Source organism: Diaporthe amygdali, assembly GCF_026229845.1.
Source record: "Diaporthe amygdali strain CAA958 chromosome Unknown NODE_9_length_1275696_cov_64_842800, whole genome shotgun sequence".
NCBI lineage: Eukaryota > Fungi > Ascomycota > Sordariomycetes > Diaporthales > Diaporthaceae > Diaporthe > Diaporthe amygdali.
The window spans coordinates 547,439-562,592 of NW_026517029.1; the positions used below are offsets into that span (position 1 = coordinate 547,439).

A 15,154-nucleotide genomic window follows, 5' to 3' on the forward strand; every position below is an offset into this window, starting at 1 on the left:
CGTACCCACGGTAACGTCGAGCAGGCATGGCTGGTGTCCACGGACGCAGGTACACACAGGGGCATGGATGACTAACAGGGCAGCAGAGTCGGCAGCTGGCTGGACCCTGAAAGGCACCAGCTGCTAGCAGAAGTCGCCCGTTGTGCCGTTATACCCCCTAGCACGATATCTGTCAGTCTAAAAACAGCCGCTGCACAAATATAGCACAATGCATTGACAACCGGCAAAAGACTCCGAACACGATCGCGAAATTATTTCGCACACTGTTGAGCAAAAGCTGGAATCCAGGCTCAGTCATGCGCGATTTCAAGGACTACAATGTGTTGATCTCGCCCAGAATCGCTCGTCCACACCAGGTTGCTCGGCTCTGCAGCGTAAGCCCCCGCTTTTGGGATTCCACGAGCAGGGCTAGCGAAAGAAAGCTGCAGGTCACATACGAAGCATGCGCGTGGGAATCAATTGCTGGATGCAGCTTACGGGGATTATCACAAGAATAGACACTAATCAATCCCACCAATCCAGTTAAATTTCATAAAATCACATAACGTTCTACCATTGCGTTGACTGTCATGTGTTTTCTGATATGCTGAGGTTGGACAGGTGGACACCTGGGTAGAACAAGCCCGCAAGACTGCCGGTGGCGTGGGCTCATTCTAACCAATACCTACAGCTACCTGCCATCGCTTCCTCACGCTTTTAACTATAGGTCTTCATCCATTCAGCTCGTGACTTTGAAAGAAAGAGTTCGCATTTGTCTCTCTCGTCAGATCCAGTAGAATGAGTCCCTCCGATCCCGAATCAAGTAGGGACTCAGAGAATCGGCTCCCCAGCCTTGACCAGCTAGACGCAACGCACATGGTCACGTTTCGCAGTGCGTTGAAGAAAATATTGGTCATTGAGGTCGCATAGTCTGCATACTCAGACATCATCGATGGCCTGCCGACCAAAGACTCCTGGGGTGAAAATCACTGGTGGCAGTTGGGAATGGTTCACTTTATAGAGGAGGTGAGCCACGACGAGCTCTGTGCTGGCTCCCGTGAGAAGGCGAAAGTACTTCGTTTAGGTTTCGATTTGTATACGTTATCCTTTCCTACCAAAGTATGCCCCGCCCCAACAACAACAACAAAAAAACATTAACCTGGGAAGGAGGAGCAACACAGGACAAAATACTATTTGTTTAGCCCTCATGTGATCCCAGTGTCAAACTAGTAAAAGGAAGAGCTGACTCTAAAGGTGCTCCAAGACATTTCAGAATACACGCACAGGGACAAGAGACCTTTTTGGGGCCTTATTAAATCACTAGCAAGGTCCTGTCACCAGATCGCCGTTCTCCTATTTCAAATCGATCAAGGGATCCTTTCGCATTTTAACGTCCTCCGAGACTGGTCTGAGAGGAATGAGCCACCAAGCAGAAGCTCAAATCATCAGATTCACAGCGGAAGAAATTGGCCGGAGATTGCATATGAAGTAACGCTTCTCAACCTGCTGACAGCACGCAGACGCCGGGGGGCCGGTAGACGACAGAGACATCGCAGAGGCCGAGGTAGGGCAAATGCGTATTACTTCGTCTCCACCTAACTGGCTACGGGGTGGTGGCATCTGAACGCGCTGTCTCGAGTAGTTACAAAATCCTCATCGCAAGTATAATGAGATGCTGGGAAGCCACTGTGCCTGTTAGCAGTTCCGACAGCATCTACAGAAATGAGAGACCGGACAAGTGGAAATTAGTCAATAACGCCTGCCCAAGTAGTTAAATCTAACAATTGAATCTGTCTTTTTGTTATCTCAAGTTGTAGCGAGGTCTTTGTTTACCAGAGCTAGGACATTACACAGAATTTGTCCTTAATCCCTGGCATGACTCATCCTCCTTTCTCTCTTATTCTGAGCTGGTGAGTATTGGTGGGTGTCATTAGCATCAGTGAATATCGCCAACTAGACATCCTAAAAGGAGAAAGGAATGTGGACAAAAAGCAAGGCCAGCCCTCGTTTCTGACTTGGATATATAGAACTTTTTCCCCCCATTGACTGGGCTCTGCCACAGCATATCAAGTTGGAATTGCAGGGTGAGCCCGGGCACATTTAGACAGACTGTCAACCACCAGGCACTGGGAAGGCGATCCCCGAGATGCTGGTCGTGGTTATCGTCCAGGTGGCTCCTTTGGACATATCCAACATGCTCTCTTGTTTGTTCAGTCGGAGCTATGTGGACCATAAGAATCTCGTTAAGTTAAAGATCGCTGTGTCTGCGAATTTAAGAATCTCTCGAGTCGAACTCATCGCCTCAGAAATACCTGAATGCTGTAAAGCCGCTGCCTTCCAGCCGCTGCTGCTTGGCCTTTCGGGTCAACTACCACCGTGATCCCAGGGTGACCACCTGGCCATGACTCTCAAGCGTAATTGATTCTTGCAACGCTGAAACCAGCTGAACCGACTTGCCAGATTCCTGGCAAGACGAAACTCGGTAATCAATATGGAACCCATCTGAACTTTGGATCTAGAGTTTCTATCCGTCAATGTTCGCAGACATCCATCTCAACATCTCAATGACCGATCAGTCATCGATCAACCGGTTAATCCTGGTGTTCTATATATTCACCATCAATCTAGGGGAAACTTTAAGCAAAGCTTAGGGATGTCACTTCCATTGGCCCTGGACACACAAGCATCTTGGCATAGACTTTGCCTCCACTCCATGGGGCTGAAGGAGCCGCAAGCGGCTAAGGCTGGTCCACGCGACAGATTTCATGCCTAGAGCAAGAGTCATGACCCCTGTTAGCAAGGCTCAATTTAAAGCCCCTGCGTCTTACTTGTCCCTGTATCACCCCACTCGCAACGACCTGGAGGGTGAGGGCCTTCGCAAAGTCGGGAAGCGGGCGACCCGGCAATTAAATCACCGCGCGCCTGATCTCAACATCGAAGCCACCTGTAGTTCGGCAGAGACTCACGCCTACCGACCTTCAGATGGAAGGGCTACCAGCGTGGAAAGCAGAGGCCTCACCACCGTCTCAACTCCGGACTAAGCAGTCCTTAAGTGCTCGCTTGCGGAAGGCTTAGCGTCCCTTGCCAAGCACGGCCTCGCCGCCTCCAGGTCCTATTCGGCAATCTATCGTGACTTTTTTAGGCTCAACGTCGCGCCGGCCTGTTCCGCCAGGTTGGTGCTCGGTCTCCGTCCTCGCTTGGAGATGAACTCCCTGTTCTGGATACCACCCTGTCACAGCGACACATGGGGATTCCACACTGACTCGACATCTCCTACACCTCTCAATCCCCTGCCCTCGAAACTCTCTTTCTTTCCGGCCCGGAACCTTGCCCTCGTGGTGTCGATCTCTTTCCCAGGCTGGCCCGGATTGCTATCACTTTCAATTCTTCCCCTTCTCAGCCAGCTGATTTACGATCATTGCATCTGCGACTCTTCCTTCAAGCCAGCGTTGCGCGCTGGGTGCGCTTTGATATCGAGCCCAACCTCAGTCACTCCTTTTCTACGTGGCCGCAACTTAGAGTTGTTGATGGCTTGACGAATGAGCCTACCGCCTACGAACTATGAGGAACTGCAAAAGCTTGGCTTGAACAAGGACCAAGAACATTCATTCTCCGCCCCATCTCTGTCGACTGAAGCGCTCCTTGACGAAACATTCCCGCGAACATCGACAAAATGGAGGAGGACACTGCCAGGCACGGTCCCGGCTCAAGAAGTCAAGCCAAGACGCCGGAGATTTTTGTAGTAGACGAGGGCGCAGGAACCACGCACTGGGACCTGAATACGACACCGACGGAGACCACTGCGATGAATGGGGACAGTGCCAGCATGCACTTGGAAATGGAGACCAGGAGTGTGGAGGGAACCACAGTAATCGAACGTGGTCAATCGACACGGTCGACAACGGACATCGACCCCCCGAGACCCGCTGTCGTGATGGACAACCACTACAGCGACCTGCCGGAGGTGGTGGAAGCTATCCCGCCGTCCTGGGAACTGGGTGACAGCAAAATGCCAGTTATCACCGATGACGCAAGCGAGAAGATTGCTGCCATGGATGGACAAATACCAGCGTCGATGCTTTCGCCATCGCTGGCAGACCCGGTCCCAGCGTATCCCCACAGCCTCAGGTACCGGTCGTCAAATCTCAGCACTGTGCCCCTAACCAGTGATCGAAGCGTGCCGAGTTCACCATACTATGATCAAATGCAAATACAGGATGAGGAAGTGCGCGAGGTGAAAGTCTGCGGCATGGGAAGCCGGGTGTTCATGTGTGTGGCGATTGGTCTGCTGGTCTTCGTCCTGGTACTGCTTGCCACTGTCCTGGGCGTAACTTTGACCATGAAGGGACGACAATCGAGTAGTGATTCCTCAACACACGACATATTAACGATTTTAAATACATCGCAACTAGCTGCGGTGAACTGGACAGACACCACTGGTACTGCTCGATCGGCTGTGTTTTACCAAGACTCCGAAAGCACCATTCTGGTATCCCTCCGCGATTCAATTAGCAATAGTTGGTATTACAGCAACGTCACGCAGGCGGTAATGAATATGACGGGGGCCGACGCCTTGGACGTTCTCGCCGGAACACCGCTTGCAGCTGTTACCAACTCTTACCAGGTCAGCTTGTACTACTTGACGAACAACAACCACGTGGCGGAGATATGGGCCTCGGATATCATTGGCGAAGTATGGTACGCAGGAGAGCTGGGCACACGCCTTGCGCCTCAGGCCATGGAAGGATCTAAGCTTTCTGCATATTGGCAGATCTGCGAAAACTGTACCAACTCATTGTTCCTGACTTATCAGGAGCCGAGCGGCAGTATCCAACTTTGCAACCTCACCAACAATACCTGGTCATTTGCGGGTCCAATTGGCACCGAATTATCTACCAATGGGACGGGACTCGCACTACGCCCATTCACCGATAATGACGGCGCTGGTCGATATGGTACAATCGACAATGCATTAAGAGTCTACCACTTCGACACTTCAGGGAAGCTATTGGAGATCATGCAAGGGCCCGAAACAAACTTCACCTGGGTGGACGGCAGCTCCAGTAAGTCTACTCTGCAAAAGCAAGCGATACCGAGTTCTGAACTGACAAAATGTCCCAGGCACCGCGCTCAGCAGTGCTGCAGCGATGATCGACCCGAGCCCGGGACTAGCATCGACTTCATATGGTGACCACGGGTGGACGAACATGATCGTGATGTACCTCGCCTCGGACGGGACTTTGACGTCCAGTTACTGGAACGAGAGTGTCTGGACGCGCGGCACCCCTAATCTCAGCGGCGGTTCGTCGGGCTCGACCAACTTCACAGCGATAGCCACGGCGCAGAACAGGATGATCTACGGGTTGTCGAACGGGGGCATCTACGAGTACCGTTTCGACGATAGTGATCCGCTTAATTGGATTTTCACATCCGACGTGGCGACCAACTGACGTGTATATTTACTATCTATATGAGGCGAGGCGTTCACGGTCATGAGATTCCCAGGATTTGCGCTTAAACCATGATTGACTTTGTATCAATATTAGAAGTTTCTGTCACCCAATATACTTGATAGACATTTGACTGGACCGTGGCTTGATCAAGGGCAACAGTGACACATTGGAGAGCCAGGGTGACTGAATTACTGTATTTGACTACTTGAACTTGGATACATGTTCAGCTTGCACAAGTGCATGTGTCTAGCTTCTATGATGATGATATTGCGCCGCTCCTGATGCACTTTGATAGCTTTCCAATCAAATCCATTCGCTTTCTGCTATATCACAATGTGTCTTTGCGGCCAATTCTCTTCTACTTAGATGAGGTTGCCAGAGCAGTATCTATAAATAAGTGCTTCCCAAACAGTGGAGGCGGTCTCGATTTGTAAGGGTCACAAATAATAATGCCTCATCCCAAGCACAGAAACTCTTGGTTTCAACCAGAGTGATTCTGTTTCTCAGATCATCTTGTCATGTTCTGTTGCAAGTTTCAAGCACATTTGTCCCTACTTGGATCCCCAATCATTTCGTCTCCAATAGAGAGGTGTGCTCCTCACCCTATCTTAAACGTAAGGCCCGTCTATTGGCATAACGAGATCATGTGATGGCCACCTAGTGCCACAGCGAAGCTCCTCTGACAATCAGCACCAAGTGCCTTGATTTGAGCAGACTCTTTGTTCGTGTTTCTGTTTTGCCACAGCGTCCGCCAAGCTTTCGAAGGTGAAGACAAGCTGCAGGACATGTTTGCAGGTTCCCGAACCATTTTATTTTGTGGCTGATTCTGCGCTCTCAAAAATTCTGATCGTACATATATACCATAATGTGATTTTGATCCTCTCAAAATTTTACTGAAGATTGGTCAACATTTGGATAGTATATTGGGGCAACGGTGTGGACTCAGTGAACAAACGAGAGTGAAGCAGAGGAGCCCCCCAACCCCATTTTGGACTGCGCGGCAGTCCATCAAGAACAGTCCAAGGCGGATTCCGAAGAGACAGGCCAGGCAAGAGCAGCTTAACCAACGGAACTGTTATCGCCTTACAAATTTGAAAGTCAAATCATTAATTAGGAGGCCGACTGTGTAACTACATGCGCCCCGGCATTATCGTCGGAGGGGGCCGATGGCTTGTAGCTTATCAACATTGAACTAGCCGTGCCCAGGTGTACCACGAATAGCTTCCCCAACGTTTATAAAAGCCGCCTCTCCGCAGGCCACTCCTTTTCTCATCTCTCCAGTCAGAATGTCAGACGGAGGTCAGCAAGACATCCGGGACTTCCCAAAATCCCCGCCGCAAATTCACGTTCGCTCTCCACGGACCCGCGATATCAGTCCAAGATCAATATGGCGACGAAGTACGTTGAAAGGCAGATCCCAAAAGTGAGTGAAGTCCTTAAATACTTGTTGACCGCGGCTGGATCGGCAAATATTGGGAGGGCCGCACCTGTTGCTTTGCAGGCTACTAACATACTACAAGATCTCGCTGCGAGATTTCGATAGCAGGATAGATGAGATAACTACTGAGCTGTGTCACGCGTCGGAGAATGTCGGCTTTTTCTCGATAGTTGACCACGGCATCACCCAGACTGAGGTCGACAAGGCCTTCGCCACCTCCGAGGCCTTCTTTTCACTTGCGGATGATGTCAAGGCATCCGTAGCTTGGAACCCTCAAAACGTCGGTTGGGAGAAGAATTCCCAAATAAGACCATCCACAGGCGCACCAGATATGAAGGAGTCATATCAGATTCAGTTCGGTGAGAACATGCTCACTGGTGGGAAAGGTCCTGATGGCTTCACCAGCATGTGGATGAGCGACACTCACCTGCCCGGATTCAAAGACAACTGCCTGGAGTTCATGCACCGGGTCCAGCAGGTATCAAACAAATTGATGGTCTGTCTCGCTCGGAGCCTGGGATTCCCTGATAACTACTTTCTCGAGTCCCACGATCCATCAGATCCTAGGTGCCAGAATGTTCTCCGCCTGCTGCATTACTTCCCCACGCCGGAGTCGAACGACGGCCAGGTCTGGCACAGGGCGGGCGCGCACGCTGATTGGGGTCTGCTCACGCTCCTCTTCCAGCACGAAGGTCAGAGCGGTCTCGAGATCTGCCCCGGACGTGAGGCGGTGACCAAGTTCGCGCTCGGGGATACCTGGACCAAGGTTGAGTTTGAGCCAGGAGCAATAATCTGCAACATTGGGGACATGTTGATGCGCTGGTCTGACGATCGGTTCAAGTCGACATTCCACCGCGTGAAGGCGCCCACGGAGCCGGGCGACTATTACGGGGAGCGGTACTCGATTGCTTTCTTCAACCAACCCAGCAAGGACACACTCATTCAGGGGCCGAATAAGAAATATCCGGAGATAACGGGGCGGCAATTTATAGCAAACGCCATGAATACGCATTTCGCGGCTTTGAAGAAGCAAGTGGAGAATAAGGACGGACAGGTGGGCAAGACAACGACAACAGAGGGAGCACAGATTGTGAAGGCTACTGCTTGAGACGAGGAAAAGCATTTGTTTCGACGGGTTGAGATGGCCCTGAAGATTGTTGATATCAGGAAGGGCTACTATCTTCAACTTTCACAGACTTTGGGCTTTTAGCCTTTTGCCGACTTTGCCGAGTATGAAGCTAGCGGTTTCTGGGATCAGATTGAAGTTTAGTTTCAAAGATCAAAGGTCCGAATTATTGACCAAAACCAGTTTCATTTGCTCTTGTCTAGATCTGTAGGAGTAGCATTCTTAAGTCCATTGTCTTTACCCCGGCTATAAGCCCCTTGAGCCTTAAGCTGAGTATTCATTGACAACATTTATGCCTGATGGAAAATATGCATGCGTGATATTGCGGGGGTTTGTGACAAAGAAGCTCACATCTGTCGTCAGTGCCTTAAGAAGCCACTCACGTTGCATACATAAGTCATGTGTCATGTATTTTGATTCCCGTCAATGAGTCTGCAGGCAGCTTTTAAATAATTCGTTCTTTCGGACTAGCGTAGGCAATTTAGCTAGCAGCAAAGACCAATATAAAACAACCTATCTAGGAAGGGATAGCTTTGACGTGCACAGTTCTAAAAAGGCATTGAAAAGTTTCCGAAGTGCAATTCAGCGTGATCATACTAGGCTTTTAACGACATAATGCTTTCCTTACTCCTGCTTTTGTGCTGCCTGTGGGAAGTACATGCTGAGAAACAACGAGCCTGGTGACCGTAACAACGTCAATAAAGGTGAAGACAAGTTGACTCTCTTCCTGAGGGCACCGAATTAAAGACCGTACGTAACTTATAAAGAATCCCAAAGCCAAGACTCCAGGGCGGGTATTGTGGGTGTTCTCGGCGCCCAATGCTGCGTCGTCACCCAGCGGCTCACATTGGAACACCCATGGCAGTCTGAGCATCCCTGATTTTCATCTCCTGCTTCACTAACGTCTGTGATAGCTTAAACAGGCGGTCTCTCTCATCTCTGATTGCGGCCCTGACATGGGTTGCGGCATTGTGCATGCCATCCTGGATCTGGGTCTTGAGCACGGCCTCCAGGCTCTCCAGCCGCTTGGTGGACCTAGCCATCGCTGTGCGCACTTTGTTCAGGCTGTCCTGGCTGGCTTTCATCATCGCCGCCGAGGGTGCTGTTGAAGATGCAGTCGAAGGCGTTCCAATGACGGCGGAGGTGCCGCTGCTTGGTGGGGGCGCCATGCTCGGATTGGCAGTGAGGCTGGGGTCATGGGCGGCGGTGTCGCCTCCGTTGGCAGGCTCGGGAATGGCAGAGGGCCCTGTCATGCCCGCCATGGGCGTGTCGGGCGCGATGGGCCCATCCAGATCGAACGCGAAGGAGGGCTCGCTGCCGCTGCTGTTCAAGTAGGCCTCGCATTTGGTGAGATGGTTCTTCATGCGCTGGATGTTGTCGGCGCAAGCGTCCTTGTTGCAGTGGAGGCAGAAGGCGCGCTTCTGGGCGTGGGCCTCATCCTGGAGGCGACATTAGTCAAGCATGGACACTGTAGGGGATGCTAGCATCGATGGTGGGAGATGGTGGGAGGTAGTGTCAGGGGTGGGATAGCCATGTGAGGCATGGCTTGGGATCGATGCGGCGTTCAGAACGCTGTAGCTTTCGTCTGACGGCGAACGAGATGCATCGGTTGCAGCGAGAGAGACCAGGGTGCAGCCATCCAGACCAACTTACCTCGTAAGTTCGAAAATGTATCCTCGTATCGTTGTCCAGTTTTCGAGGCATGACTGTCGTATTTGATTCGCCTGCTTCTCTTCCCCTCTACAGCCTGCTGTCTCGCGGTGTTGTTGCTCTTCAGAGCCGAGAGAAGTGCACGTAAGTTGACGGCAGAGCGAACCCGGCGTTCAGAACGCCACCAAAATTTCTAAAGTTACGGAGGTCCGTACAGACCCTAACCCGGCCAGCATCGGCTTTTCAGCCGCACCCACCCGGTGCAGTCATCCTCCATCCTCATCTTCGACTTCCCAAGTGCTCATAGTTACTCTCGCACAGCCTGGGCTTATGACTTCAATAGGACTCATCTGGACCAGAGATTCTGCTGAATTCATGAAAAGACTTATTTGATATACCGTACATACGAGCCTAGCAGCATCGCTCAGGTGTGCGAGATTCCTCAAACTGGCTGCCTGGCTAGAGGCTCTCGAATCCCGTCGGTTCACCTATAAGTTCTTCGTCTCCTGGGGCTGGTATGCATAGGCTACATGGTTTGAATAAGACTGCTCCATTTAGTCTAGCTTTGTACGCCGCAAAAATCTCCTTCATTCCCACTCGACAACAAACACCCCGGTGATCCTTGAAAGCTAACAGGGTTGCAAGGAACTTGAGGTCCTAAGCGGTACCGTCAAGGAACTGTCCCAGTCCGGTGTCTCTACCAATCAATCACAATGATCGAGAAGAGTGCACATGTACCGGCTGTCCCATTTCCCCAAGAAGCCGAACTCGTGGAATGGGATCTGGTATGCAAGGATCCTCCAGCCGGACTCGATGAGAGCCTTCCCTGTGTCTTCATTGACCCCGACACTGACGAGCTCCTCCTCACTTCTCGGCACATGACTCTGTTTCTCAGAAAAGACCTCGACTTCTCAAGATTGAACGAGGCATACCCTTATCTATGGTGGAGCGGCCGCCAAGGTCCAGCCCGATCACTTCAGAGACAGGTGAGCAGTCTCGGGCGGACCGTCTGCTCTACGGAACGCGCAGACCTGCACCTTGTTTGGTGTCCAACCACTGCACGGCTGTTTCTCAGGCCATTGCCCGCATACATACTGTCGCATGCGTTTTGGACAGCCTATCTTCTTCCAGATCAGGATCTAGCTGCTTCAGCTCGTGGCCTTCTGCTTTCGTATGTCTGGCTTCTGCGGAGCGAGCAGGACTGGAGGATTGCACGTCAAAACCATCTTCTTCCACCGGAAGTGAGCTGGCCAAAATGGCGCTCTTTGGTGGAAGCGATGCTTGACATCCGCCAGTCTGGATGCATCGATGTCAACAGTCTAGCTGGCGTCCACAGGAGATTTCATTACGGGGGCTTGCGATTGAATCGTCTGGATCACATTCTTCGCTTCATGCCTCCTCACCGAGTCGGCGATCTACTCTGGGGCTATGGTGGAGTCAGGCATCCTACGTACAGCGACTTTTTCCAGAGACGGTTTCGTTGGATCGTCCTCGCTTTCGCTTTCTGCACTACCGTTCTTTCAGCTTTACAGGTCGCCTTGGCGACAGATATCCTCAGCACATCAGCAGCCGTACATAGGCTATCATGTGTCATCGCTGTGTGGTGTCTAGTAACTGTAGCTTTCATTATTCTTGTCGTGTCTGTGTTATATGTTGCACTGTTCTTATTTAATGTGGTCCACACATTAAGACACAAACGCTGGCAAGAGCAACGCCGGGCTGCGTGGGCTACCGGGACTGGATGAAGAGCATCCCGATTCAGTGATTCTCAATCGGTCTGCCCTTTCTCTCTCTCGAGCTAGGATCTGTTGGCGTGTGTGGTTGAGATGGTGCAAAAACTAATTTCTTTCAACACTTCGCTGCTTGCCCGGGCAGGGAGAATAATCGGCCAGCAGTACTGCGGTGTAAACATGGAGGATTACGTATCGCGATATGAAATTTCTGCAGCAGTATTTTGGTACCTGCTGCCGGTCCGAGAGCGCAATCCGGAGCTTGATATCTGTTTTGCAAGCCTTCTTGTCTCAACCATGAGAATTCACTATCAGGATTAGGTCCATGCATATCTACCAGTTCGGCGCTGGTGACTGTCCCCTCTTCTTTCTACCAAGAAATCTCCAAGCTTGAATAAAGGACTCTGAATGTGATCTCCCAACCGGATCACCTTCATCAAGATGCGCAGCCCCTCGGGCATTTATATCGCTTTCTCGTTCTGCCTCTCTTGCCAGTCCTCGTCTTCGTCTTACTTCTCTTTCCTTCATTCTTCCCCTTTCCTTTGCTGTTTGTGCTTCCAAGTCTCGTTCTCTACGTTTACTTTCAGCTTGCTCTAGTCGTCGCAACTCCCTTCTTTCCTCGCCCCTGTCTCGCAGTGCTTCTTCTCTCGCTTGCTCTGTGTCAGTACGCATGTAGTTTCTGCTCCCTGTAGGTTTCCGAGCAGCAGAATCGGTGCTACTTCGACGACTGCGATTCTGCTCCTGCAAGGTCCTGGAGCTATTTCTCCGGTGGGCTACAGTTTCGCTACTAGGCGGTGACAGGATCGACTCCGCACTTGCACGCCGTCGGCGAAGGATTGACTCTCTGTCTGTGTTGGATCGTATTGACTCGGAACTTTGGTTTCTTCGAAAAGGTGGGGAAAAAGGACTTTTCGAGGCTTCGACTGTACCAGAGAGTCGAGATGACTCCACGTTTTGTCTTTTCCACTTCAATTCCTGAGTGTGGTCCCAAAGAAATTCTTTCTCATAAAGGGGAACCCAACGCTTGATGATCAGAGTCGAGGGTTTTTCCTAAATCATTGGAAATTAGATGATTCAATGGCATGGTAATATCCCAAATCAAAACAAACTTACAAGATCTCGCATATAAGGAATGTCGTATCGCCGAAGCGTTCGCTCGCTGAGCCACCTGTCTGACATCCTGGTGATACTCGTCCGCACGCCCTCAATGACCATCGTCTCGCCTGTGTCATGGATTATTGCGTCAACCTCGCCTTCCTCCAGCCCCGCCTCCAAGAGTGATCCTTTTAGCGAATTTTGGTACCATTGGTCACTCTCCTCAACTTCATCTTGAGAAATGCTCTCAATACTGGGAGGTGGATTATCCTGGAAAATTTTGCGGACGGTATGTTTGCCCAGGCCGTATCTCCTCATGTTCCTCTTCAAGCGTTCCACGTGCTCCTTTCTCTTTGTCACGTCCTCCTTGAGTGAAAGCGAATTCAACTCGCTAGCAAGTTTCTCTTGAAATTTTTTTTCGAACTCTTCTTCCTTCAGGGCTGCCTCTTTCGCTGCCTCCTCGAGTTTCAATTCTTGCTTCGCTACAAGCCGCCGATATTGTTCAAGGTCTCCTGACGACTTTCTTCTGCTAGAACGTCTGTCGTCCGCCAGTTTCAATGCCGCCGTATAAAATCGAGCTACTTCTCCTGCCACGTCGAGGTAGTTTCCATCCTCAGGGGCAGCAAATTTATTAAGTCGGAAATGATCAGTGGCAAGGCCGATTGCCCGATTCGCCCCCAATTTCGCTGAAGTCTCATCAACAACGAATTGCTGCGTAAATGGATTAGCTAGTAATTTGAATATGGATGTGTTGTCTCCGTCGGTCACCTTTATGTCATCTCGGCCTATCATCTTGCCGAGGTTGGACTCCCTCTGTTCGAAGAAGCAGGTGATACGCATCTTTGCCCGAGCAGAGAGTTTGAGGAAGTCCTCGGACACGTCCAGCAGCTCGCCTCGCTCAGCTTTCATCGCGTCCAGCACGCCGGCTTCCATTGAAGGATAAAGTTCAGACTGTGCTGCGATGGCTGCGAGCAAAGCGCTTTGGGAGCTGAAAGCCCCAGTTCCCCGGTGCGGCGTACCTAGGAAGACGGCTCCAACTGCTGAGCTGAGGATGGCTTCTTCGATTTCCGATTCAGGATATAACTTCGCTGTGATGAGCGCCCTTTGTATCACTAGTCCTCCAAAACAATGTCCGATGAAAATCAGAGGTCGCATTGGGTCTTCTTCTCGTTCCCGTGCCAGAACGAGAAGAAGCTTGTCCGCGATTGTTGGCAGTCTTGTCCGAATAGCTTCTTTCCCGAGCCAGAGAGAATCGTATCCGAACCGAAGTATCCGAGCCTCTGGTGTCAAGCTTGGCAGCATTTGAGGATCGGAAAGCCAGTTGACTCCTGACTTGCTGTCTTTCCATGTGATCTCTGGTATGGCGCCTAGCCCATGTACTGCGACAATGTCTACTGCAGCATCGACCAATCCTGGATTCATCACCCTCAGTCCAAGCTGGGTGGCTGGCACTGAAGAGAGCTTCTTGTCCTTTTCCGTGGTCAGGGTTTTCAGCCTGTCTACCCGGGTCTGCCCTGGACCCTCCTGTTGTTTCTCCCAAGGCGCATCATTTCCTACATTTTCAGTGAGATATTTGCGGGCTCTTTCATTGCGCTCGTTGATGTCTTTCTCAATCCGACGTTTGTCGCTATCGAATGCAATACTATACACTCGGTCTGACAGAGATCCTCTTACCGGAAGAGTTGTATTCCAAGGCGGAGTGTTTGCGCTGATAGATTCGAAGTATCTAGAAGTATTTTCGGGCTTGGATCGTTTCATCGATTGCTCTCTCAGCTCCTCCGCTCTCGCCATGCGATCGTATTTTCGCCTTGCATCCTCGTCTGATAGTATTTCGTACGCCCATTGCACTCGTTCAAACTCAGGCCGTCTTTTGACTCTCTCGATTGGGTCGGGCGATCTGTCAGGATGAATTTTCAACAGCAATGTTCGATAGCTTTTCTTGATCTCCGTCTGCGTTGCGTCTTCATCTATACCAAGGATGTCATATGGGTCTTCCGGGAGGTTGTCCATAACCGCCGACTCTCAAACACTGTATCTTATTTCCCTTCGACTCCCCCGAGTATCATTTTGGTTATACTCGGCTTGCTTGTGTCAGAGACGAAAGAATTCTGAAGTCGACGTCACTGGGACACGCCGATCTGACAGAACATTGAAGGATCAGCTCATGCAGGCTAAGCCCACACAGCTGTCCAATACCAACCGACTATTCCCCAGGCAGCCAAACTCCATTCAGAGGCGCCACACTTTCGGTCGGATCCGACATCTTGCCCTGCTGCTCAGCACGTATTCTTGCACTTCTCTTGTGGGCACATAGACGGCTGGGGTCTGATGCTTGGAGGCAGTCCGATTTGCGCCGATTGACGCGGATTGATGCGGATCGATCATTTTATCGTTCTACAAACCTACAAGACTAAATAGTTTACTAATACCAATTTCTCAAGTGCCAATCAGTACAGGGATTTGTGAATTGACCCGTGATCAACAGTATTGATCAGTCTGTAGGTTATGTATACACATCTGCAATGTTTAGACCTGGATGAACACAGTTATCTGACCCAGCTTCCACTTTCCACAACAACGTTGCGGGACATGAATGAGAAAGTGTAGAAGATCCGATGGATCTACCACAATCTAGGGAAGATCATTTGGAAATTGGTCTAAACCAAGATTCGTATCCGTGGCT

General features: G+C 50.8%; 5 protein-coding genes across 5 annotated transcripts; 3 read left to right on the top strand and 2 right to left on the bottom strand.

Moving 5' to 3' along the window:
• Positions 1 to 3,652: 3,652 nt before the first annotated feature.
• Positions 3,653 to 5,429, top strand: J7T55_012969 (uncharacterized protein; the record flags this gene model as incomplete). The annotated part of the gene is made up of 2 exons (XM_053141612.1): positions 3,653 to 5,042; positions 5,101 to 5,429. The coding sequence occupies 2 exons, from the start codon at positions 3,653 to 3,655 to the stop codon at positions 5,427 to 5,429; spliced, it is 1,719 nt and encodes a 572-aa protein (XP_052995316.1).
• Positions 5,430 to 6,819: 1,390 nt separating this feature from the next.
• Positions 6,820 to 7,978, top strand: J7T55_012970 (leucoanthocyanidin dioxygenase; the record flags this gene model as incomplete). The annotated part of the gene is made up of 2 exons (XM_053141613.1): positions 6,820 to 6,855; positions 6,953 to 7,978. The coding sequence occupies 2 exons, from the start codon at positions 6,820 to 6,822 to the stop codon at positions 7,976 to 7,978; spliced, it is 1,062 nt and encodes a 353-aa protein (XP_052995317.1).
• Positions 7,979 to 8,838: 860 nt separating this feature from the next.
• Positions 8,839 to 9,700, bottom strand: J7T55_012971 (ino80 chromatin remodeling complex; the record flags this gene model as incomplete). The annotated part of the gene is made up of 2 exons (XM_053141614.1): positions 8,839 to 9,435; positions 9,650 to 9,700. The coding sequence occupies 2 exons, from the start codon at positions 9,698 to 9,700 to the stop codon at positions 8,839 to 8,841; spliced, it is 648 nt and encodes a 215-aa protein (XP_052995318.1).
• A 659-nt stretch (positions 9,701 to 10,359) lies between these two features.
• Positions 10,360 to 11,697, top strand: J7T55_012972 (uncharacterized protein; the record flags this gene model as incomplete). The annotated part of the gene is made up of 2 exons (XM_053141615.1): positions 10,360 to 11,217; positions 11,542 to 11,697. 2 exons carry the CDS (start codon positions 10,360 to 10,362, stop codon positions 11,695 to 11,697), a joined length of 1,014 nt encoding a protein of 337 aa, XP_052995319.1.
• Positions 11,698 to 12,163: 466 nt separating this feature from the next.
• Positions 12,164 to 14,481, bottom strand: J7T55_012973 (uncharacterized protein; the record flags this gene model as incomplete). Its single annotated transcript, XM_053141616.1, has 3 exons — positions 12,164 to 12,351; positions 12,486 to 13,182; positions 13,240 to 14,481. 3 exons carry the CDS (start codon positions 14,479 to 14,481, stop codon positions 12,164 to 12,166), a joined length of 2,127 nt encoding a protein of 708 aa, XP_052995320.1.
• Between the last annotated feature and the right edge of the window lie 673 nt (positions 14,482 to 15,154).